We start from the raw sequence: 26061 nt of genomic DNA, 5'->3' as shown, positions 1-26061 counted from the left end.
TGGGGCTGAGGGTCACCAAGCATAGAGAGAGAGACAGTGGATCACTGGGGCTGAGGGTCACCCAGCATAGAGAGAGAGAGAGAGACAGTGGATCACTGGGGCTGAGGGTCACCCAGCAGAGAGAGAGAGAGACAGTGGATCACTGGGGCTGAGGGTCACCCAACATAGAGAGAGAGAGAGAGACAGTGGATCACTGGGGCTGAGGGTCACCCAGCATAGAGAGAGAGAGAGAGACAGTGGATCCCTGGGGCTTAGTGTCACCAGCATAGAGAGAGAGAGACAGTGGAGCACTGGGGCTGAGGGTCACCCAGCAAAGAGATACAGTGCATCACTGGGATTGAGGGTCACCCAGCATAGAGAGAGAGTGACAGTGGATCACTGGGATTGAGGGTCACCCAGCATAGAGAGAGAGTGACAGTGGATCACTGGGATTGAGGGTCACCCAGCATAGAGAGAGAGTGACAGTGGATCACTGGGGCTGAGTGTCATCCAGCATAGATCTCGGGGGGGGGGGGGTGAAGGTCATCCAGCAGGGAGAGATAGAAACAGTGGATCACTGGGGCTGGGTGTCACCCAGCATAGAGAGAGAGAGACAGTGGATCACTGGGGCTGAGGGTCACCAAGCATAGAGAGAGAGAGACAGTGGATCACTGGGGCTGAGGGTCACCCAACATAGAGAGAGAGAGAGACAGTGGATCACTGGGGCTGAGGGTCACCCAGCATAGAGAGAGAGAGAGAGAGACAGTGGATCCCTGGGGCTTAGTGTCACCAGCATAGAGAGAGAGAGACAGTGGAGCACTGGGGCTGAGGGTCACCCAGCAAAGAGAGACAGTGCATCACTGGGATTGAGGGTCACCCAGCATAGAGAGAGAGTGACAGTGGATCACTGGGATTGAGGGTCACCCAGCATAGAGAGAGAGTGACAGTGGATCACTGGGATTGAGGGTCACCCAGCATAGAGAGAGAGTGACAGTGGATCACTGGGGCTGAGTGTCATCCAGCATAGATCTCGGGGGTGGGGGGGGGGGTGAAGGTCATCCAGCAGGGAGAGATAGAAACAGTGGATCACTGGGGCTGGGTGTCACCCAGCATAGGTAGACAGTGGATCACTGGGACTGAGGGCCACCCAGCATAGAGAGAGAGTGACAGTGGATCACTGGGATTGAGGGTCACCCAGCATAGAGAGAGAGTGACAGTGGATCACTGGGATTGAGGGTCACCCAGCATAGAGAGAGAGTGACAGTGGATCACTGGGGCTGAGTGTCATCCAGCATAGATCTCGGGGGTGGGGGGGGGGGGTGAAGGTCATCCAGCAGGGAGAGATAGAAACAGTGGATCACTGGGGCTGGGTGTCACCCAGCATAGGTAGACAGTGGATCACTGGGACTGAGGGCCACCCAGCATAGAGAGAGAGAGACAGTGGATCACTGGGGCTGTGTTACCCAGCATAGAGATAGGTGGATCTCTGGGGGTGAAGGCCACCCAACATAGATAGACAGCACGGTAGCACAAGTGATTAGCACTGTGTCTTCACAGCGCCAGGGTCCCAGGTTCGATTCCCTGCTGGGTCACTGTCTGTGCAGAGTTTGCACATTCTCCCCGTGTCTGTGTAGGTTTCCTCTGGTGCTCCGGTTTCCTCCCACAGCCCAAAGACGTGCAGGTTAGGTGGATTGGCCATGATAAATTGCCCTTAGTGGCCAAAAAAGGTTAGGAGTGGCTATTAGGTTACGGGGATAGGGTGGAAGTGAGGGCTTAAGTGGGTCGGTGCAGACTCGATGGGCCGAATGACCTCCTTCTGTGCTGTGTGTTCTATGTTCTATGACAGTGGATCACTGGGGGGGGGGGGGTCACCCAGCAGAGAGGGATAGAAACAGTGGATCACTGGGGCTGTGTCACCCAGCATAGATAGACAGTGGATCACTAGGGGTGAAGGTCACCCAGCGGAGCGAGACAGTGGATCAATGGGGCTGAGTGTCACCCAGCATAAAGAGGCAGTGGATCACTGGGGCTGGGGGCTACCCAGCATTGAGAGAAACAGTGGATCACTCTGTTGACCCCACAGTGTTATTTGCACAGACACACTGACTCCTCCAAGCTCCACATCGCCACAGTGGATCACTGGGGATGAAGGTCACTCAGCATTTTGACTGACAGTGGATCACTGGGGGTGAACGTCACTCAGCATTGAAAGAGACAGTGGATCATTGGGGGGGAAGGTCACTCAGCATAGAGAGAGTTGGTCGATCACTGGGGCTGAGGGTCACCCAGCAGAGAGAGAAAGAGCGAGAAACAGTGGGCCACTGTGGGGGTGAAGGTAACTCGGCATAGAGAGCAACAGTGGGTCACTGTGGGGGTGAAGGTCACTCGGCATAGAGAGAAACAGTGGGCCACTGTGGGGGTGAAGGTAACTCGGCATAGAGAGAAACAGTGGGTCACTGTGGGGGTGAAGGTCACTCGGCATAGAGAGAAACAGTGGGTCACTGTGGGGGTGAAGGTCACTCGGCATAGAGAAAAACAGTGGGTCACTGTGGGGGTGAAGGTCACTCGGCATAGAGAGAAACAGTGGGTCACTGGGGCTGAGGGTCACCCAGCAGAGAGAGAGACAGTGGATCACTGGGGCTGAGGGTCACCAAGCATAGAGAGAGAGAGAGAGAGAGACAGTGGATCACTGGGGCTGACGGTCACCCAGCATAGAGAGAGAGAGAGACTGACAGTGGATCACTGGGGCTGAGGGTCACCAAGCATAGAGAGAGAGAGACAGTGGATCACTGGGGCTGAGGATCACCCAACATAGAGAGAGAGAGAGAGAGACAGTGGATCACTGGGGCTGAGGGTCACCCAGCATAGAGAGAGAGAGAGAGAGACAGTGGATCCCTGGGGCTTAGTGTCACCAGCATAGAGAGAGAGAGACAGTGGAGCACTGGGGCTGAGGGTCACCCAGCAAAGAGAGACAGTGCATCACTGGGATTGAGGGTCACCCAGCATAGAGAGAGAGTGACAGTGGATCACTGGGATTGAGGGTCACCCAGCATAGAGAGAGAGTGACAGTGGATCACTGGGATTGAGGGTCACCCAGCATAGAGAGAGAGTGACAGTGGATCACTGGGGCTGAGTGTCATCCAGCATAGATCTTGGGGGTGGGGGGGGGGGTGAAGGTCATCCAGCAGGGAGAGATAGAAACAGTGGATCACTGGGGCTGGGTGTCACCCAGCATAGGTAGACAGTGGATCACTGGGACTGAGGGCCACCCAGCAAAGAGAGAGAGAGACAGTGGATCACTGGGGCTGTGTTACCCAGCATAGAGATAGGTGGATCTCTGGGGGTGAAGGCCACCCAACATAGATAGACAGCACGGTAGCACAAGTGATTAGCACTGTGTCTTCACAGCGCCAGGGTCCCAGGTTCGATTCCCTGCTGGGTCACTGTCTGTGCAAAGTTTGCACATTCTCCCCGTGTCTGCGTAGGTTTCCTCTGGTGCTCCGGTTTCCTCCCACAGCCCAAAGACGTGCAGGTTAGGTGGATTGGCCATGATAAATTGCCCTTAGTGGCCAAAAAAGGTTAGGAGTGGCTATTAGGTTACGGGGATAGGGTGGAAGTGAGGGCTTAAGTGGGTCGGTGCAGACTCGATGGGCCGAATGACCTCCTTCTGTGCTGTGTGTTCTATGTTCTATGACAGTGGATCACTGGGGGGGGGGGGGTCACCCAGCAGAGAGGGATAGAAACAGTGGATCACTGGGGCTGTGTCACCCAGCATAAAGAGGCAGTGGATCACTGGGGCTGAGGGCTACCCAACATTGAGAGAAACAGTGGATCACTCTGTTGACCCCACAGTGTTATTTGCACAGACACACTGACTCCTCCAAGCTCCACATCGCCACAGTGGATCACTGGGGATGAAGGTCACTCAGCATTTTGACTGACAGTGGATCACTGGGGGTGAACGCCACTCAGCATTGAAAGAGACAGTGGATCATTGGGGGGGAAGGTCACTCAGCATAGAGAGAGTTGGTCGATCACTGGGGCTGAGGGTCACCCAGCAGAGAGAGAAAGAGCGAGAAACAGTGGGCCACTGTGGGGATGAAGGTCACTCGGCATAGAGAGAAACAGTGGGTCACTGTGGGGGTGAAGGTCACTCGGCATAGAGAGAAACAGTGGGTCACTGTGGGGGTGAAGGTCACTCGGCATAGAGAGAAACAGTGGGTCACTGTGGGGGTGAAGGTCACTCGGCATAGAGAGAAACAGTGGGTCACTGGGGGTGAAGGTCACATAGCATAGAGAGAGAGAGAATTGTTTTTGAGTTCACAGCAAACCCTCCAGTGCATCCAACTCCCGACAGGAGTTGGCAGGTGTACAGCTACAGTGTAGTTCCCAACAAACTTGTGCTTCGGTTCGTAACCAATGCAATTACTTCAAATTAGTTGATATTAATTTTCCTTTGTAGTTATTATTTTAATTCTAGTACTGTGTGTCTGGGCGATACATGTCTGTATGTTTTCAACGTGTTTGTAGCAAGAAACAAACGGATTGTAGCAAATGGATTACGCTTTAAATAATTGCTGATTTATGAGTGAAAGTGAATTAGGCTCGTGACTGCAACACACCCAATTCTCCTGGATCCTTTACATTCGTACGTTAAATCCTCTGGTTGAATGAATGTACAGTGACCATGGTCCCCAGTCCAGAGACAGGTATCCTCCATGTGCGTGTTCTTTGTCGATCTCAATCTTACGACCAGATTATCAGGCGCAGTAGGAAAACCAAGTTCTCTTTCTAGTCGTTATAACATTTTCAACATTTTTGTAAAAGTTATTTTTACTAGTCCCTGCTCTGTAATTTTTGTTTTATATTAATACATTTATATGTTTTAAGTTGTCACATTTAAAACAATTTTCTGATTACAGGCTCTTAAACATGCTCTAACTGATGTACATGTAAGGTGGTTAAATAAGTTGAAATTTAAACTTTGAATGTTAAAGAAATATTCGGAATGGATTCAGTGTTTTTTTGCGAGTTCATTGCTTGCACTGATTTATCCTCATTTGAAATAAGGATGTATGTATTCTGATGAGATTGGTAAGATATTTGGGCTTAACTCTACTTTGACTTTGACTAAAAGGCTCTGAAGAAGAGTTGTACGGACTCAAAATGTTAACTCTGGTTTCTCTCTCCACAGATGCTGAGTTTTTCCAGCATTTTCTGTTCTTGTGTTGACTAAAAGGGTGCGGCTTTGGGCATGATTTTAGGTGCAAGTTCTGAGTTGCGCACTATATAAAGAATGGTTAATATTTGGGGTTCCCTCTGTTGACCCCACAGTGTTATTTGCATAGGCACACTGACTACTCCAAGCTCCACATCACCACTGCCTCTCTGCCCTGTCTCTGATTTGTCAGGCTGTTTGTCTGGAATCCAGTATGGGATGAGCAAAAATGTTTACATCGAATTGTTGAACAAAAATAGCCCCTCCTCCTTGTCTTCATCTCCTCCTTTCTCCCTAGTTTGATTATCTAGCTCCTTTAGATACATATCACTGTGTCTAATTTCCTGCTATCTGGATGGGGAAGTTTCTCCTGAATGACTTATTGCAGTGTTTTTCCAACTTTTTTTCTGGGGACCCAACCCAGCCAACCTACGCGACCCACGCCAGCCGACCTTCGAGGCCTATGCCGGCTGACCTGCATGACCCACCATTTTCTCTTACCTCGTTTGCTGCTGACAAAAATGGAGGAAATGGTTTTGGGTCCCTTTGGCCCTCGTACACGCTCCTCCAATGGAACCTGTTGGGTGAAGGTGAAGCCTTCCGGTGTCGGAAAGTATGGAGTCTCCACCTGTCCAAAGTTTTGCACTTTTTCCTGTAAAATGTTATCAAATAAAACCACCCCGAACTTGTAAAAAATAAATTAAATGAATAAACCCCCCCCCCCCCCCCCCGAACTTGTAAAAAGAATAGCTGCGACCGTTAAAAAAAAAAGCGGCCGCACTGTGCATGCATGCCCGATCACCGGCGCGCATGCACATAATTTTGCACTTGCGCACCGATGATCTGGCACGCATGCGCAGTACGCCCGCATTTTTTTTACATGTTTGCAGCCATTTTGACGGCCGCTTGCAGCCGGCATTATTAAAAGCCGGCTGCTGCGGCTGTTGAGTGGAATTAACTTTCCTACCCCACCCAACCCCATCATCTTTTGTAAAGCTTCTACCAGCTGACCTCATTCTTCCCTTTACGAGAGGAATTAACCCTTTATCTTCTCAGATTGTTCTAAAATCATTGAATAATACAAAGAAAGATCTATCCTGCCGTTTACCCTCCCTGCTCCTTCTCCATATCCCTGCAAATGCGTTCTCTTCAAATATTTAACTCATTCCATTTTGAATGTTATTATCAAATTATTTTCTACTACCAGTTCAATCCATGCGTTCCACATCACGACAGCCGTCTGTGAACACATTTCCCTCACGTTGCCCCTACTTAAAAAAAAAAAACAGTCATTTTGTGCCCTCCTGATAATTGACCCTTCTGCCACTGGAAATAATTTCTCCTTATGTACTCTTGTCGAAACTGCTCATAATTTTAAAAAGCTGTGTCAAATCCCCCTTAGCCTTCTCTTTTCTAAGGGGAATAATCTCATTTTACCTACACTCCACACATTACGGTATGTTATTTCTCATTCTTGGCACCATTCTAGTGAATCGTTTTTGCACTTTCTCTGAGGCCTTGACATTTTTCCTAAATTCTGATGCCCAGAATTGAACACATTACTCCAGTTGAGGCCAAAGAACTTTCACTCCATGCTTCTCTTAATAAAGCCAAAGATCCAAAGTACTTTAAAAAAAAACTTTCTCAACTTAGCCCACCACCGTCAAAAAATTTGTTTACATACACTCCCAAGTCTCACTGTTCCTGAAAATTGAGAACAGTGTATATATTGTCCACCTTGTAAATCTTTTTTGCACTTTCTCCATTGCCTCTGCCTCTGTAACTCGAAGAATTAACCTGTTACAGGCCTGGTCTGGCTTAAAAGGTATAAACCATGTCAACAATATTATATAAAAATGAGCACTTGTTCAACCACATTTAGACCACTGCATCTTAAACGTTTAAACGATTCTATTGTGCTAGTTTGAAGAAGAGTAGTAGAGTTCTCCCCAGAAGCCTGACCAATATTTATCCCTAAATCATTATCATTAAAACAGATTATTTGATGTTTATTACATAACCATTTGTGCGTGTTTGCTGTGAGAAAATTGGCTGCGGTTTCCCACCTAGGACAGTGATTATGTTGTTGGCTATCTTTGGCTATAATGTTTTGGGATGTCCTGAGATTGTAGGGATGCTATATAAATGCAAGTCTATCTTTCTTCCAATGGTTTTACCTCGTTCTTAAATCAATAACATTTTTGTGGAATCATTGTCATGCATCAGAAGCACACCTTATTGATTCTAACCATGTCAGCAAATTCAATCAGATGCTTGTGACTTGAATTAACTTGCGACATTGTGAACTCTTTCACCTTTTATTAAAAAAATCATTGTACTGTGGAGGAACTTTTGGTTGCAGAGGATAACGGAGCTGAGACTGTTTTACTTGAGCCAGAGAAGGTTAAGGACAGATTTAATAGATGTGTTCAAAATGATTAACTGTTTTGATCAGAATAAATAAAGAGAAACCATTGCCAGAAGGGTAATATTCAAGGGACATAGATTTGAGTTAATTGGCAAAGAAGCAAGGAAAGTTGACGAGAATTTTTTCGTACAAGTTGTTACGATGGAATGTACTGCTTGAAAGGCGTTGGTTGAGACCATAAGACCAGAGGGAATAGGAACAGGAGTAGGCCGTTCAGCCCCTCAAAGCTGGGCCACCGTTCAGTAGGATCATGGCTGATCCAACATTTCTCATGTCCACTTTCCTGCTCTTTCCCTATAACCCTTGATTCCCTTACTAATCAAGAACCTATCCAAGCCAGCCTTAAATATACACCAGGGCTGCCCCCACAGCTCTCTGTGGTAAGGCGTTCCAAAGACTCACAGACCTTTATTCTGAGATTATGCCCTCTGGTCCTAGACTCTCCCATGAGGGGAAACATCCTCTTAGCATTTATCATGTCAAGAACCTTAAGAATCCTATATGTTTCAATGAGATCACCTTTCCATACCAGTGATCATCCCAGTGAACCTACTCTGAACCGCCTTCAATGAAATAATATTTTCCTTAAATAAGGGGACCAAAACTGCTCACAGTACTCCAGATGTAGTCTCACCACTATCTTGTACAGTTACAGCAAGATGTCCCTACTCTTATACTTCAACCCCCTTGCAATGAGGGCCAACATTCCATTAGCCTTCCATATTACCTGTTGCACCTGCGCTCCGTGCACAAGTACTCCCAAGTCCCTTTGTGTTGCAGCTTTTTGTAGTTTGTCTCTATTTAAATAATACTTGTCCTCCCTTCCAACATGAACAACTTCATATTTCCCTACATTATACCCCGTTTGCCAACCTTTTGCCTACTTAACCTATCAATATCCCTTTTCAAACTCTTTGTGTTGTCTGCAAATTTGGCTACAATACATTTGCTTCCTTCCTCCAAGTCATTCATATATATTTTAAATAGTTGTGGTCCCAGCACTGATCCCTGTGGAACCCCACTGATTACAGATCGCCAACCTGAAAATGAACCCCATATCCCTACTTGCTGTTTCCTACCCATTAGCCAATTCTCTACCTATGCAATCATCCTACCTCCAATGCCATGGTCTCTTTTCTTATACGTAATCTTTTGTGAGCACCTTGTCAAACGCCTTCTGGAAGTCCAAATACAACACCCCTACCAGTTCCCCTCTATCCACTCAGGTTGAGACTTTCTCGAAAAACCCTAATGAATGAACCAGACACGATTTCCCTTTCATGAAGCCATACCGACTCTGCTTGATTAGATTATGATTATATTTTTCCAAAAATTTATGTCCGGCTAATCGGTCAATAGTTAGCCACTTTCTGCCTCCCTCCCTTTTTGAATAGGGGTGTCACATTGGCAGTTTTCCAAACCTCCAGTACTTCTGTGGAATTCAAGAATTTTTGGAAAATTACAACCAATGCGTCCACTATCTCTGTCATTACTTTTAGGAACTTACGATGCAAGCCATCAATGCCAGGGGCTTATCTGCCTTTAGCTTAATACTACTTCTCCAGTGATCTTTGTCTAATGCTACTTCTCCAATGATGGTGATGGTATTTAATTCCTCCCTCATATTTTTTGGGAGTTTATGTGATGTACAAAGTATCTTCTACGGTAAAGACTGATGCAAAATATGTTTAACTCCTCTGCCATTTCCTTGTCCCCAGATAACTATGTCCCCAGATTCATTTTCTAAGAGGTCTAAGTTTACTTTGACCTCTCTCTTCCGTTTTATATATTTGCAGATTCATTGTGTTTCAACCGGTTTCTGCCCGATGTCTCCCAATTTGTTATGATTCTGGACGAGATACCCAAAATGGCTCTGCTCCCGAATGAGGAGGGATGAGCCTTCTTTATCCAACTTTATTTGGTCACAACAAAGTTAATTTAAAATCATCCCTTCCGTCATTGATACATTTTCCCAGTCCAAATGTATTTATTTATGTTTTAAAAGGAGCCAATTCAAGCCCGCTGTCTTGATTTAAAGAGTGAGTTTATTGGTGACTAAGACGCGCAGAAAAAAAGTGCAACACACGTTAGAAATGAGAAGTGAGTCCAAAAGTAAAGTTAAAAAGATATATTAATTGGTCTTTGGCTTGATGGTGAGATGCTGGGGCGGGTAAGTTGGGCGATGCCGGTGGCGCTGACTGTGGCACTTTAAGATGTTGGTTTGGAGATTTTTGGTTCTGCAGTTTATCTGAAAAGTGTTGTTGTGTTTCCTTTTCGACTGTGGCTTTGCTGACTTGTGACTTGCTTCCCACAAAGGGAGAGAGAGAGAGAGAGTTTTTTACCTACAAGCATAGGGATGCCTCGTGGATGTTGTTCAGCTCTGACCTTCACAGCACACTAGCACAGTAGAGCTAGAACACCAGACTAGCAGACAGAGACTGGGGTTACAGTTGGTTTTAAATCTATTTTCTTGTGTATTACTGGAAAGGGAAAAACACAAATGTTTATTTTCTCCAGAATTGCTTTCTTTCAACTCCGACCACGTCCACAGTCTTGGATATAACTCACAGGAGATGATTTCTGCTGAGATGGTAATCAGCCTCTATTATTTCCACAGGAGATTATGGTCTGGATTCTTCCACTCCGCCCGCTGCAAGAATGCCACGGGCGAGACGCCGACAATGGAAAAATCCATTGACCTCAACTGGGATTCTCCAGTCTCTGGGCGAACATAGCCAGAGAATCCCGCCCTATAGTTCAGTTTTTACATTGCATCTCTTCCTTTGACGTGTTTCTGTCTGAAACGGTGTGACATTCTGTTCTCTCTGGACTAGTTGGTCAGGTGTAATCCAGAAGAAATTTTCCAGCAAGCTGTTACTTTGCAGTCTCAGACGTTTTTTTATTTTTTGTCCTTTTAAAAAAAACCACAAAGCTTACTTAAAAGTTCATGATTCGGAGCTTACTTATAAGTTAAATGATTCGTGTCTATGATCCTTTGTCATGACAGTAGTAACTTTTTCAAAAGGGAGTTGGATACACAATTTGATTCTCTCAATTCTGCATTGAGAGTATCTGCCTAGATTTTGTGCTTAAGTCTTTGGAGTAGAATTTGAATCACAATCTTGTTGTTTAGAGGCAACCATGCTATCAACTGCTGACACTGCGGAAAGAAGGAACTAAAATTGAATTTTAATTAGCATCTTAAGTACCTTGAATATATTTGCATAATTTTTATTTGTCTAAAATGTTATTTGCCAAAATGTTGTCAGGTGTTCCTATAAACCGCCGCCCCTCTGTAATCTGAGAATAGTTTCTACAAGATAAAACGCTGCAGCTTTATTTGCAGATACGCACTGAGCAGGATGTTCCAGCCATTCCTGCTGGTGGGAGCTTCCGGCCCCGCTAATGACGATCTCCCACCCTGGGTTCACTGGCGGTGGAGGGTGTGAACTCAGGAAATCCCATTGATAGCGCTGGGACCCACTGTCAGCCAGCGGCATGCCGCCTCCGCCACTGCAAAACATGCCATGGGGGTGAGCGGAAAATCCCACCCATTGTGTGAAAATGAAATCCACAACTAAAATTAACACAAAGAAGAGCATTTGCTAGTTTACTTTGAGTTAATTTTGGTACAGTGGGTTGTTAAATTTCAATCCTGGTGAATGAGGCCTTTGACCTCACCACTCTTATGCCACATTTGCTGCACAAAACAGGGCAGATTGATGCCAAATTTGAACAGTCATAAATATATTTGTGCCGTGAGTGTTCAGAGTACCCAACTGACATAATTTCCTTCAAATCCTGATTGGATAGAAGGTAAGTCAGCAAGTGACAGTTGCAGATTTTGCTCTAAATTGTCATGCACCTAAAAACATGGCTGTTTCCTGAAGCTCTGGAATTGCCATCCCAAATCGTTCTTGGTCTCCTTTTAAGAATCTCCTTAAAACCTACCCACTTTGATCAACCTTTTGGTCATTGCCCAAATACCTCATCCTGTGGCTTGACTTGGGAGGCCTAGTTCAAGATTTTCTGAAGGTTAATGTGCATGTTCAGTCGGCAGTTAGGAAGGCAAATGCAATGTTAGCATTCATGTCAAGAGGGCTAGAATACAAGAGCAGGGATGTACATTTGAGGCTGTTTAAGTCTCTGGTCAGACCCCATTTGGAGTATTGTGAGCAGTTTTGGGCCTCCTATTTAGGGAGGATATGCTGGCCTTGGAAAGGGTCCAGAGGAGGCTCACAAGAATGATCCCTAGAATGAAGAGCTTGCCATAGGAGGAGCAGTCCTTCTACTCATTGGAGTTTAGAAGGATGAGGGGAGATCTTATTGGAACTTACAAAATACTTAGAGGCCTGGATAGAGTGGATGTGGAGAGGATGTTTCCACTAGTAGGAAAAACTAGAACCCGAGGCCATAGCTTCAGACTGAAGGCACAATCCTTTAAAACTGAGATGAGGACAAATTTGTTCAGCCAGAGGATAGTGAATCTGTGGAGAAGGCTGTGGAGGCCAAATCACTGAGTGTCTTTAAGACAGAGAGAGATAGGTTCTTGATTAATAAGAGGACCAGGGGTTATGTGGAGAAGGCAGGAGAATGGGGATGAGAAAAATATCAGCCATGATTGAATGGCGGAGCAGACTCGATGGGCCAAGTGGCCTAATGCTGCTCCTATGTCTTATGGTCTCATGATGTCACGTTTTGCCTGACAATGCTCCTGTAAAGCCATTGGGATATTTTACTATATTAAAGGTGCTACATAAATGCAAGTTGCTGTTGTATCCCTAAACGTCTTTCTCTGCAGTGTTTCCTCTTCCCTGTCCTCATGAGGGCAGCACGGTAGCCTTGTGGATAGCACAATTGCTTCACAGCTCCAGGGTCCCAGGTTCGATTCCGGCTTGGGTCACTGTCTGTGCGGAGTCTGCACATCCTCCCCGAGTGTCCGTGGGTTTCCTCCGGGTGCTCCGGTTTCCTCCCACAGTCCAAAGATGTGCAGGTTAGGTGGATTGGCCATGATAAATTGCCCTCAGTGTCCAAAATTGCCCTTAGTGTTGGGTGGGGTTACTGGGTATGGGGATAGGGTGGCGGTGTTGACCTTGGGTAGGGTGCTCTTTCCAAGAGCCGGTGCAGACTCGAAGGGCCGAATGGCCTCCTTCTGCACTGTAAATTCTATGTAAATACCTTTCCTCTTGCAGGGATAAAGAGCAAAAAATTCAGAGTTGTAGCACTGCTGGAGGTGGTGTAATGGAAGCTGATTGTTTCCCTGGGGAGTATGCAGCATTTTCAGTCACTTCCAGATTGGTCCGTGCAGCACACACCTTTTTGACAAGTGCTTGTGCTGTTGTCCTTATCATAAGGTCATACAGCTCAACCAACTGATCTGCTTATTTTCCATATTTGAATTCTGCAGGTCCATATCATAAATTTGAATGTCACTCTCTACAGATCAAGTGTTCAGCTGTGTGATGAACCTAGCACAAGTGTTATTTAAAGGGCCAGGCACCCAATCTGCAAGCAATGTGATTTTGAAGAACCTCTAATGTTGTAAAGTGTCTGAGAGTGTTTTTGGAGGTGTGGTGAGTTCCTGGTTTAGGCAGGGAGTATTGCTACATCCTCACAGGGAGCACAGTAAGAAGTCTTACAACACCAGGTTAAAGTCCAACAGGTTTGTTTCGATGTCACTAGCTTTCGGAGCACTGCTCCTTCCTCAGGTGAATGAAGAGGTATGATCCAGAAACATATATATAGACAAATTCAAAGATGCAAGACAATGCTTAGAATGCGAGCATTTGCAGTTAATTAAGTGTTTACAGATCCAGAGAGGGGTAACCCCAGGTTAAAGAGGTGTGAATTGTCTCAAGCCAGGACAGTTGGGAAGATTTTGCAAGCCCAGGCCAGATGGTGGGGGAGGACAGAGAAGGAGGTGATACATCCAAAATGTTGCATACATTTCTAATATCACGATTCATATGTTTTAGGAGTGTAATTGTGTTAGTTTGGGAATTGACGTTTTAAATGTAAGATAAATGGGGTTGGGGAAATACCCTGAGTTTGAGAAACTGAGGAACACCCATAAGATAATGACCAGTCAAAGGATAGTCCATGTTTACTTAAAGAGATTAAAAGAGTTATCAATGTGAAACAGTAGACCACAGGTGGTCTTCTTTTAGTTTAGGAATGGAGTCAGTAAGTTCGGTTCGGTATGATTGCAGCTGTCCCTATTAAATATATTAATTATTCATGTAATTTCCCAGATCAAAGAAATGTTGGAGAGTAACTGATAAGTAAAGGATGGGTTTGAAAATTGTGCATGATTAGTTTGCATCTCTATCTCGGACATCCTAGGTGTGCTACTTTGTCATGGTGATAGATTGCAGGGAGATTTATTTTTTGATTGTGGTTTATCTGTGTTTTTTCACAGAGTCAGGCAATTTGCATATGGAACCGGAACAGCTTGGAAATGGGAAAGCGAGACAGCTGCCTGGAGCTGTAGACAACTAAGCAAGAAGGCAGTGAAGCCATGCTTGAGATGGAATGTCAACAATCAGGAGAATTGAAAGAGAATTGGTGGGTCGCCTGGCCAAATGTTAGTGGAAGAGCCCCAAGAAATTTCTAGTACGGAGAATAGCAGGAGTGCTGAGGAGAATAAAATTAATTTCTGAGAGCTGTGGCACACCTGGGTTTGGTTCCTGGAGAAGTGCAGAAATCCGCAAGATCGTGGAAAGTATAGGAGAACTCTTGGTGGAAATAAAAAATAGAATGACAATTGACCCATTCAGAAATTCAGGCTAAAGGACCATGTTTACAAACATTAGGGTGTAATTTCCCCCCAAAATGACTGTCATTTTGAGCAGGTTTGGTGGGATGATTTCCGCCGGATGTTTGGGCATGATCCAAACTGGTATTCGCCCACATTTAGGTGGATTGGTCATGCTAAATTGCCCCTTAGTGTCCAAAAAGGTTAGGTGGGGTTACTGGGTTACGGGGTTAGGGTGGAGGCATGGGCTTAAGTGGGGTGCTCTTTCCAAGGGCTGGTGCAAACCTGATGGGCCAAATGGCCTCCTTCTGCATTGTAAATTCTACAATGATTCTATGACTCCTCCAGCCTTCGCTCAAGTCTTTACATGGCCTCTGGTATTTCTGCTTGATATTGCCCTGCCTGTCTCTGCATCTTCATCAGGTCTCTTAGAGCCAAGTCCAGAGGCTCATCAACTGCTTGAATCTAAGTAAGGGCGTGGTCTCTGGCAGTCTTTCAAGTGTCTGTGACCTCGGCTATTAGTTTTCCCTCCAGCTGTGAACCATTGTCAGTGATATGCTCTCCAGATTGTGACTTCTAGCCTACTCTACAATGTGAACCCACTGAATTAGTGTTCACCCACTGAAGTTAGTGTATCTGTGTTGGTGGAGGGTGCAGGAATGTTGACAGTGCATCCTCTGAGGCATCTTCCTCAAGAGGTGGGGTTGGAGATGGAGTTGTGTCTGGTGTCCATTTGGGGCCTTCCCTATTCTTGCTGGTACCAGAGACAGAGAAACAAAAGATTTAGTAAGTGCAAAAGCCGGCTCCTTAAGTATTCTGTGGATGCATCTGACAACTGCAGACTGAATTTATACCCACTGGCACCCCGGAGGAGTCCAATCTCATCTTCAGCATGCTCCTGCTCCTCCCAGGTAGCTTGGTGGCTTGCTCCTCAAAAGGGGCGAGGACCAGAATGTCCAGATTGCCACCTCCATCTTCGCTCGCTCCCTCTTATTGTGGACGTTTTCATCCTGCAGACAGACAGAAATTGAATGTCATCTCAAAGGGTGCATGAGCAGTTTAGGAGCATATGTGCCTGTGGCAGCCATCCCCAGCAAGTGATCAAAATGCAGGATGTCATACAGCTGATAGATTGAAAGTATGAAGTAGCTGGCACACATTCAGTGCACATGTCTCATCTTCTGCTGAATCCTGCAGCCCAAACACATGTCTGACATCCCTGAGCACTCTTTTTCAGAATGATTGTAGTGATTATCACTCACTGGCACTTGAACCTTCCTGGCTGGCCCCTGCTCTTGGCAGGGTCCTCTTGTGCAGGGTGCTCCCTGAGCCAGCCTTGTTCATCCACAATGGCAGCAGCGGCCAGGTAGATTAGCGAGCATAGCCGGCTGGACTCCGAAGTTCGTTCTCTGCAAGGGGGGGTAAAAAGAAGAAATGTTAGGAAGATGAGTATTCTCTTGACCATCCACAGTTAGCCTGGGTTGTACTGCTGCACAACCCAACTCCATCCCTCACATAGCCCCCTCAATATGTTGCCTTCTGTACTGCACACCTGTCCCCATCAGTGAGCGGCACTGGGCCTGTGATGTAGGAGCCTCTATCCTCACCGTGCCTGTCAACAGGGGTACGGGAGACTGCCACAACCCGTATCAGCAATAGGCTTTGCAGCTCCTGTCCGTTTTCTACAGTGGGTGTCCTCACTGGGTGTGCCCTGTATTATCCTGCTAGCAGGGTGGCACCTGGTTGTACGGTGAAGAGAGCCCCCGTGTACCACCAATCACCTCCATGCTTAGAAGCATATGTATGGGCAGGCTCTACAGATGGAGGTGAGCAAGGGAAATGTGCATCTGCTGGGAACTTAGCCGCAGTGTGATGTGGGTTCTGGTGTGACATTCAAGTTGTGACAACCTGCGGAGGACAGGCAGGACTTGGAAACTGCTCAAGGTCGTTAGAAGGAATTTTGGAAGGAATAACAGGAAGATAGAGTACTGGGCTAATGGTAAGATTCTTGGCAGTGTGGATGAGCAGAGAGATCTCGGTGTCCATGTACATAGATCCTTGAAAGTTGCCACCCAGGTTGAGAGGGTTGTTAAGAAGGCGTACGGTGTGTTAGCTTTTATTGGGAGAGGGATTGAGTTTCGGAGCCATGAGGTCATGTTGCAGCTGTACAAAACTCTGGTGCGGCCGCATTTGGAGTATTGTGTGCAATTCTGGTCGCCGCATTATAGGAAGGATATGGAAGCATTGGAAAGGGTGCAGAGGAGATTTACCAGAATGTTGCCTGGTATGGAGGGAAAATCTTATGAGGAAAGGCTGAGGGACTTGAGGCTGTTTTCGTTAGAGAGAAGAAGGTTAAGAGGTGACTTAATTGAGGCATACAAGATGATCAGAGGATTGGATAGGGTGGACAGTGAGAGCCTTCTTCCTCAGATGGTGATGTCTAGCACGAGGGGACATAGCTTTAAATTGAGGGGAGATAGATATAAGACAGATGTCAAAGGTAGGTTCTTTACTCAGAGAGTAGTAAGGGTGTGGAATGCCCTGCCTGCAACAGTAGTGGACTCGCCAACACTAAGGGCATTCAAATGGTCATTGGATAGACATATGGACGAAAAGGGAATAGTGTTGATGGGCTTTAGAGTGGTTTCACAAGACGGCGCAACATTGAGGGCCGAAGGGCCTGTACTGTGCTGTAATGTTCTATGTTCCACTCATACTGTTTGTCCTGTAAAGACCAACCATTCTTCACATCCTAATCGGTAATTATCTTGCAATTCCTATATATATGCTGTGATTGTGAACCTGCCTCCACTTCACCTGATGAAGAAGCAGCGCTCCAAAAGCTTGTGATTTCAAATAAACCCGTTGGAATGGAATAGCACAGTGGTTAGTACTGCTGCCTCACAGCGCCAGGGACCCAGGTTCGATTCCCAGCCTGGATCACTGTCCTGTGCGGAGTCTGCACGTTCTCCCCGTGTCTTTGTGGGTTTCCTCCGGGTGCTCCGGTTTCCTCCCACAAGTTCCGTAAGACATGCTTGTTAGGTGAATTGGTCATTCTGAATTCTCCCTCAAGTGTACCCGAACAGGCAAGGAGTGTGGTGACTAGGGGATTTTCACAGTAACTGAATCACAGTGTTAATGTCAGTCTACTTGTGACAATAATAACAAATATTATTATAACAGCTCTGTGCGTGTACCTACATCACATGGACTGCAGTGGTTCAAGAAAGCAGCTCACTTACACTTTCTCAACAGTAGTTAGGAATAGGTAATAAGTGCTTAATATAATATAATCAAATGCCTCAAGGTATTTCACAGCATTAGGAAGCTAAATCTGACGCCAAGCTCCAAAAGCAGAGATTGGGGCAGATGACCAAGATCTTGATTAAAAATAGTAAGTTTTAAGGAACATCTTAAGGTGGAAAGAAAGACAGAGAGGCCAAGAGGTATAGGGAGGGGAAGTCAAAATGATATGAAGTAAACCAGGTTTATAAAATGGGTAAATGCAAGACCTCCTTATTTTGATTATCCATTCCCCAAACACCAAAGGTCAAATTTTAATTTGCCTTCCAAGTTGCTTTGTGTTCCTGCATGCGGACTTTTGTGATTTATGTTTGTGGTATTAGAGGTATTACGGTACCTGATAGGCTGGAGCACCATTGGTGGAAACTGTATGCTTTTTATTGGTTCGGATGTATGGTAGCTCCGCCCTGTTAGGCGGGTTATAAGAGTTCGTCCCACCCCAGCAGCCTTCATTCTGTACCTGAGCTGCTGGGGGAAACATCTAGCTTATTAAAGCCTTCAGTTGGACTACAACCTCGCTTTAGTGGTCATTGATCGTGCATCAATTGAATAATCTAGTTTTTTAAGAAGAAAGGATGGAGCTCCAAATCAAGCCGGAGTGTCTGCAACTCAGCCCCCATGCGGCGAACTCAGCGGCAATCTTCAGGCACTAGCTGGCGTGCTTTAAAGGATATCTCGGGACGGCTGAAAACACACCCACGGGAGAGCAGAAACTGCAAGTCCTGCACTCAAAGGTGAGCCTGGAGATTTACACCCTCGTCGAGGAAGCGGAAGACTTCAATGCAGGAATAGAGCTGCTAAAAGGACATTATATTCGCCCGGTAAACCAGGTCTACGCCGGGCACCTGTTTGCAACAAGGCAACAAACCCCTGGGGAATTGCTAGAAGAATTCTACCGTGCACTCCTGGGGTTGGGTAGAAACTGCAGCTGCCCGCAAGTTTCGGCGAGCGAATACACTGAACTCTTAGTCCGGGACGCTTTTGTGGCAGGTATGCTATCCTCACAAATCCGCCAGCGACTGTTAGAAAAAGACACTCTGGGTCTCAAGGAGGCACGGGCCCTTGCAGGCTCCCTGGACGTGGCCTCCAGGAACGTTCGCGACTGCGCGGCAGCCCCCTGGGCAGCATGGAACCCCTCTGCGGCCGACCCCGAGACTTCCCCCATCCCCCCACAAGCCTGCGCTGTAAGGCGGCCTGGCAGCCCCAGGGGGCCCTGCTGCTACTTTTGCGGGCAGGCCAAGCACCCCCGCCAGCGTGCCCGGCCTGCGCATCCACCTGCAAGGGATGTGGCAAAAAGGGCCACTTCGTGGGGTATGTCAGGCCCGTGCGGTTGCCGCGGTCCCCGCCGGCGAATGCGGACCGCAACCACAAACTTCTCCACGGTCTCCGTGCGGCCAGTGGTCGCCGCCATTTTCCTATTCCAGGGCCACGTGCGGACCCTGGGCGCCACCATCTTGTTCCGCGGACGCCACGTTAGAGGGATGGGCGCTGCCATTTTGTGAACCCCCAGCCATGTGCGACTAATGCGAACCGCCATCTTGGATGAACCCCCAGGACCCCAGCTCGGCTGACCACGCACTGCCCGAAGAGAACTCTCAACTGCTGCGATTAGCCTCGGTGACTCTGGATCAGTCCCGGCCTCGAACACTCTCAACTGCTACAACGACCGTATTCATCAACGGGCATGAGACGTCCTGCCTAATCGACTCTGGGAGCATGGAGAGCTTCATACACCCCGACACGGTAAGGCGCTGTTCTCTCCTCATCCACCTCGTTAACCAAAAAATCTCCCTGACCTCCGGTTCACACTCCGTGGAGATAAAGGAGTTTTGTGTAGAAAACCTCACAAACCGCCTCTACGCCCTTCCCCACCTCTGCGCGGCTACACTCCTGGGTTTAGACTTCCAGTGTAACCTCCAAAGTCTAACCTTCAAATTCGGCGGCCCTATAACCCCCCCTTACTGTCTGCGGCCTCGCGGCCCTTAAGGTCGACCTGCCTTCCCTGTTTGAGAACCTCACCCAGGATTGCAAACCTGTCGCCACCAGGAGCAAACGGTACAGTGCCCAGGACCGGATCTTCATTAAGTCAGAGGTCCAACGGTTACTGAGGGAAGGGGTCATTGAAGCCAGGAACAGCCCCCGGAGAGTTCAAGTAGTGGTGGTAAAGACCGGGGAGAAGCATAGGATGGTCATTGACTACAGTCAGACCATCAACAGGTTTACACGGCTGGACGCGTACTCTCTCCCCCGCATATCCGACCTGGTAAACAGGATTGCGCATTATAAGGTCTTCTCCACAGTGGATCTCAAGTCCGCCTACCACCAGCTCCCCAACCGCACTAGTGACCGCAAATACACTGCCTTCGAGGCAGGTGGGCGGCTCTATCACTTCTTAAGGGTTCCCTTCGGTGTCACCAACTGGTCTTCCAGCGCGAGATGGACCGAATGGTTGACCGGTACAGTTTAAGGGCAACATTCCCGTATCTTGACAATGTCACCATTTGTGGCAACGACCAGCAGGACCACGACACCAACCTCCGAAAATTCCTCCAGACCGCAAAAATCCTTAACCTTACATACAACCAGGATAAATGTGTGTTTAGCAACGACCGCCTGGCCATCCTCGGCTACGTAGTGCGAAATGGAGTTATAGGCCCCGACACTGAATGCATGCACCCCCTTATGGAGTTCCCCCTCCCTCACTGCTCTAAGGCCCTGAAGCGCTGCCTAGGGCTTTTCAGTTACTACGCCCTGTGGGTCCCCAACTATGCAGACACGGCACGTCCCCTGATCCAATCTACAGCTTTTCCCCTGTCGATAGAGGCCCGCCAGGCCTTCAGCCGCATCAAAGCAGACATTGCAAAGGCCACGATGCACGCCATCGACGAGTCCCTCCCCTTCCAGGTCGAGAGCGATGCATCTGACGTAACTCTGGCGGCCACCCTCAACGAAGCGGGCAGACCAGTGGCCTTCTCACGTACCCTCCATGCTTCCGAAATCCGCCACTCCTCAGTCGAAAAGGAGGCTCAGGCCATAGTAGAAGCTGTGCGACATTGGAGGCATTATCTGGCCGGCAGGAGATTCACTGTCCTCACTGACCAACGGTCGGTGGCTTTCATGTCCGATAATGCGCAGCAGGGCAAGATAAAAAACGACAAGATCTTGCGGTGGAGGATCGAACTCTCCACCTACAACTACGAGATCTTGTATCGTCCCGGGAAGCTAAACAAACCTCCTGACGCCCTGTCCCGCGGCACATGTGCCACCGCACAAGTGGACCGCCTCCGAGCCCTCCACGAGGACCTCTGCCACCTGGGGGTCACTCGCTTTTTCCATTTTGTGAAGACCCGCAACCTGCCCTACTCCATCGAGGAGGTCAGGACAGCCACCAGGGACTGCCAAATCTGTGCGGAGTGCAAACCGCACTTCTACCGGCCAGAGAAAGCGCACCTGATAAAGGCTTCCCGTCCCTTTGAACGCCTCAGCATGGACTTCAAAGGCCCCCTCCCCTCCACTGACCGCAACACGTACTTCCTGAACGTGATTGATGAGTACTCCCGGTGCCCATTCGCCATCCCCTGCCCTGACATGACCGCAACCACTGTCATCAAGGCCCTCCATAGCATCTTTGCACTGTTCGGGTTCCCCGCTTACATACACAGTGATAGGGGGTCCTCCTTTATGAGCGACGAACTGCGTCAATTCCTCCTCAGCAAGGGCATCGTCTCGAGCAGGACCAGTTACAACCCCCGGGGTAACGGACAGGTAGAGAGGGAGAACGGAACGGTCTGGAAGACCGTCCTACTGGCCCTACGGGCCAGGAACCTCCCGGTCTCCCGCTGGCAGGAAGTCCTCCCGGATGCCCTCCACTCCATCCGGTCACTGCTGTGTACTACCACCAACCAGACACCTCACGAACTTCTCCTTGTCTTCCCCAGGAAGTCCTCCTCTGGGACCTCGCTCCGACCTGGCTGGCAGGACCCGGACCCATCCTGCTCCGAAACCACGTGTGGGCGCACAAGTCAGACCCGTTGGTCGAGAGGGTCCATCTGCTCCATGCTAACCCCCAGTACGCCTATGTGGCGTACCCTGACGGCCGACAAGATACGGTCTCCCTATGAGTCCTGCCGCCTGCCGGAGCCCCACGCACAACCCAACCACCAGTCCCACCCTCCCTCCCATCAGTGCACCTTACAGGAGGATCGGTCCTCCCGCCGGCCCCATCTAGGCCCCCCACCCACCGACGCACCCCGCAGGCGCTCCCTCCCCAAGTCAACCGTTTTCCCCACCAGCGCCGTCTAGGGGTGCCGAAGCTGCCATGGAGATCGAAGCCACGCTCCCGGAGTCACAAACGCCCGAGCCTCCACCGGAGTCACCACTGAGGCTCCGACGATCACAGAGGACGACCAGGGCCCCCGATCGACTGACTGCTTCATTTTAAACTGTAAACTGTAAATTTAAATCATCAATTGTAAATAGCTATCAGGTTTGTAAATAGTTACAAAATGCTGTATGGAGATATTACGGTACCTCCATAACTAATTCTACCACGTTGCCATGTTTGTAGTATCAGGCCACCACCCCGCCGGACTTTTTTTTTAACAGTGGGTGAATGCGGTATTAGAGGTATTACGGTACCTGATAGGCTGGAGCACCATTGGTGGAAACTGTATGCTTTCTATTGGTTAGGATGTATGGTAGCTGCGCCCTGCTAGGCGGGGTATAAGAGCCCGTGCCGCCCCAGCAGCCTTCATTCTGTACCTGAGCTGCTGGGGGAAACATCTAGCTTATTAAAGCCTTCAGTTGGACTGCAACCTCGCTTTAGTGGTCATTGATCGTGCATCAATGTTCAAGGGCTCTCATGTACTTCTGCAGAAACACATTTTGCAGTCTCTCTTTCTTTAAATAATATTTTGATTTTTCTATTCCTGCCAAAGTTGAGAATCACATATTTTCCCACATTAGACTCCATCTGCCAAACCTTTGCCCATTCACTTAACCCATCTATTTCTGTCCTCCTGACAACTTGCTTTCTTACTTCTCTCTGTATTGTCAACAAATATGGCTACAATAATCGGTCCCTTCATCCAAGTAATTAATGTCGATTGTAAATAGTTGAGGTCCCAGCCCTGATCCCTGTGGTACGTCGCTAATTACTGCTTACCAGCCTGAAAATATCCCCGTTAACCCCACTCTCTGTCCTCTATCTCAGTTAATATGTCACTCTAATACCATAGCTCTTATCTTGTGTGCACCTTATTAAGTGCCTTTTCAAAATCAAAATGCACTACATCTACTTGCTTTCTGATTTGTTCTGTCCGCAATTTGGAGTTTAAAATAGCTGCCAAATCCTTTCGGTATCTCACCAAATGTTGGGGAGTATTGATCTATATGTTGGCCGGTTTAGCTCAGTGGGCTAAACTGCTGGTTTGTGATGCAGAGCGAGGCTAAAGCTCAGGTTCAATTCCTGTACCAGCTGAGTTGATTCATGATGGCCCCACATTCTCAACCTTGTCCGTCGCCTGAAGTTTGGTGATCCTCAGGTTAAATCACCACCAGCCGGCTCTCCCCCTCAAAGGGGAAAGCAACCTATGGTCATCTGGAACTATGGCGACTTTACCTTTACCTTTATATGTTGGCGGTGGAGTACTTCATCAGCAAATGAACCAAACAGGAATAAAAACTGATCAACTTGTACTTCTTCTGACTTCCTATTTAATAATTTAAGTCTCCTGTAAACTATTGTCTGGTTTAGTTCGTTCTTTCCTTAGCCAAACTGCGTCTGGCTCATCTAATTTGTTGCCCATGGCCGTATTATTTTCTTGTTGCTACCTTAAATCTCATTGCCCTTTTAAGCTCTTCTGTGAGTAACGTTTTTTTACTCGTCAGTTTGTTTTTTGCTCTCTGATTTTCCCATGTATTTTTTACATGATCCCCACAATCATAGCTCTTTTTAAAAAAAAAACTTGGAAACAATTACTGTAGCAATTTCTTCTGCTGTGCTCTGCAGGTTATCTGTCTTTGCTGAATGTCTTGCACTCTGGGAGACTTGGCGCATTAGCAGTCCAATCGTTCGTTTTTTTGTTAAAATCATTAATCAGCAGCTCAGTCCTCTGAGCTTCAGTACCAATTTCCAGGTGATTCATCTTCCTTAGACTCTGCAGATCTCTTTTATTGAAGGCCCCCATTGTTTGGGAATTTTGGCGGTCACACACTTTTTGAAAGAGATGATGCGAGCTGTTAACTCGGCAGCAATTTTCTCCACTGTTCAAAAAAAACCGACCCAACTGAAAAGGGTTCGCTCTCTCAGGCTTTTTCCTTTCTTTCGTCCTGTGCACAGGATTTCTTTCCTCACCCCGCAGTTTGTCCTCTGCTCTGCCCACCTTTCGTTATTTAACTTTTTTCAACTTCAGTGCAGCTTTGCCACTACTTCTGCCATCTGCTGAGCCAATGGGGCTGCCACCTATTTTGTAATGTAAATGCACATGAGTTTCTGCACATGAGCCCACTCTCTTGCGAGCTGACGGGGTTCTCCTACTCTGCGTCACTCAAGGTCTTGCCCTATTTTTGTAGTTGTGCTCGCACGTCTTTCTGATCCAACCAAGTTTTTGCACTCTGCGTGGTTTTTCTCACCTGTTTTTGTTATCTGGCCAGTTTTGTTTTACTCGACATCACTGAGGGGGTCTTGCAATGGAATTCCACTCACTGTGGTGGATTCCTCAACTTCCATGTGTGCAGCAAAGCTTCTTCAAAATTTTCTTTTATTTTTCTTCTTAGAGGCATGTTTCTCTAGTTAGACTTCAACTGATTTCAGTCTTTCATACCTTGGGATTCTGCTCTAGGTTTTTCATTTAAAATGCGACCATTCATGCTGATCACCATGATGTGCCATAATGCATATGCTGATGTGATACTTTTAGAAGCAACCGCCACTCCAACCAACTATGTTGTATCATTGTGTCACCACTGAGCACCATGTTACATTATTGTTAATCTTCAACTATTTACAGATCCCGGGTTTGGCATGCCTAGTGCTGGTACTCCTTGCTGGGTGCTTCCCGGAGTTATCTGAGTCTATTACCACATGACTGTATGCATCATACTGCGGGCAATTCTATTCTCTATTGTCAGAGAGATCTGGGCGTGCAGTTCCACAGATCTTTGAAAGTGGCAACACAAGTGGATAAGGTAGTCAAGAAAGCATACAGAATGGTTGCCTTCATTGGACGGGGCATTGAATATAAAAACTGGCAAGTCATGCTGTAGTTGTATTGAACCTTGGTAAGCTACACTTAGAATATTGCGCACAATTCTGGTCGCCACACTACCAGAAGGATGTGGAGGCTTTGGAGAGGGTGCAGAGGAGGTTTACCAGGATGTTGCCTGGCCTGGAGGGTGTTAGCTATGCGGAGAGGCTGAAGAGACTCGGACTGTTTTCATTACAACGATGGAGGTTGAGGGGCAACCTGATAGAGGTCTACAAAATTATGAGGGGCATGGATAGAGTGGAGGGGCAGGCACTCTTTCCCGTGGTGGAGGGGTCAGTCACCAGGGGGCATAGGTTTAAGATCTGTGGGGCAAAGTTTAGAGGAGGCGTGCGAGGCAGGTTTTTTTTACACAGAGGATGGTGAGTGCCTGGAACATGTTGTCAGAGGAGGTTGTGGAAGCAGATACATTAACGGTGTTCAAAAGGCATCTCGACAAATATATGTATAGGATGGGTATAAAGGGATATGGCACAAGGAAGTGCTGAGGGTTTTGCCCAAGGGTGGTATCATTACCGGTACAGGCTTGGAGGGCCAAAGGGCCTGTTCCTGTGCTGTATTGTTCTTTGTTCTTTAGTCCCAAGTTAACCCTTGCTCCGCTGAGCACCTTTTTAATTACAATGAAATGCAGGCACATAATACAATACATTCCAATTCTTGATTACAGCTAATTCTGGTATGTATCCTCCTTGGTGAAGACTGATGCAAAATACCTGTTCAAGTAATCTTCCATCTCTATTTTCCATTCCATTATTAATTAAGTGAGCAACATTCACTCTGTTAACTTGAAAAAATATATCTATACAGACCATTCCTATTTGCCTTCATATTTCTAGCTAGCTATCTCTCATTCTCAATTTTGATTAATCTTTTAGTGCTTTAAAAAAATATTCTGTCCAATCTTTTGACCTGCCATCCACCTATGTGCCTTTTCTTTAAGTTTGATACAACAATTAACATTTTTGGTTAACCACAGTTGGTGGGTCTACCCACTGTATTTTTTATTTTATGTTGGAATGTATCTATCTATTCCGTGTTTTCTGAAATATTCCGTTAAATATCTGCCACTGCAACTCTATTTACATATCCCTGAACCTATATTGTCAGTTTGCCT

General features: G+C 47.3%; 1 protein-coding gene across 5 annotated transcripts in view; it reads left to right on the top strand.

The window, feature by feature from the left end:
* Positions 1 to 26061, top strand: part of LOC140410710 (ectonucleotide pyrophosphatase/phosphodiesterase family member 3-like) — a 280597-nt gene that overhangs the window by 694 nt on the left and 253842 nt on the right. For 2 of the 5 annotated variants that reach the window (XM_072499151.1, XM_072499150.1), the window contains exon 2: positions 14044 to 14189. The exons of the other annotated variants lie outside the window; for them this stretch is intronic. In XM_072499151.1, coding sequence (XP_072355252.1) covers positions 14157 to 14189 — 33 coding nt within the window. In that variant the 5' untranslated portion in view covers positions 14044 to 14156. The remainder of the gene's footprint in view (positions 1 to 14043; positions 14190 to 26061) is intronic. 5 annotated transcript variants of the gene reach the window in all.

This window comes from Scyliorhinus torazame, chromosome 4, assembly GCF_047496885.1.
Source record: "Scyliorhinus torazame isolate Kashiwa2021f chromosome 4, sScyTor2.1, whole genome shotgun sequence".
NCBI classification, from domain to species: Eukaryota; Metazoa; Chordata; class Chondrichthyes; order Carcharhiniformes; family Scyliorhinidae; genus Scyliorhinus; species Scyliorhinus torazame.
Note: the sequence above shows the minus strand (reverse complement) of the source record. Positions and strands in the feature narration are given on the sequence as shown.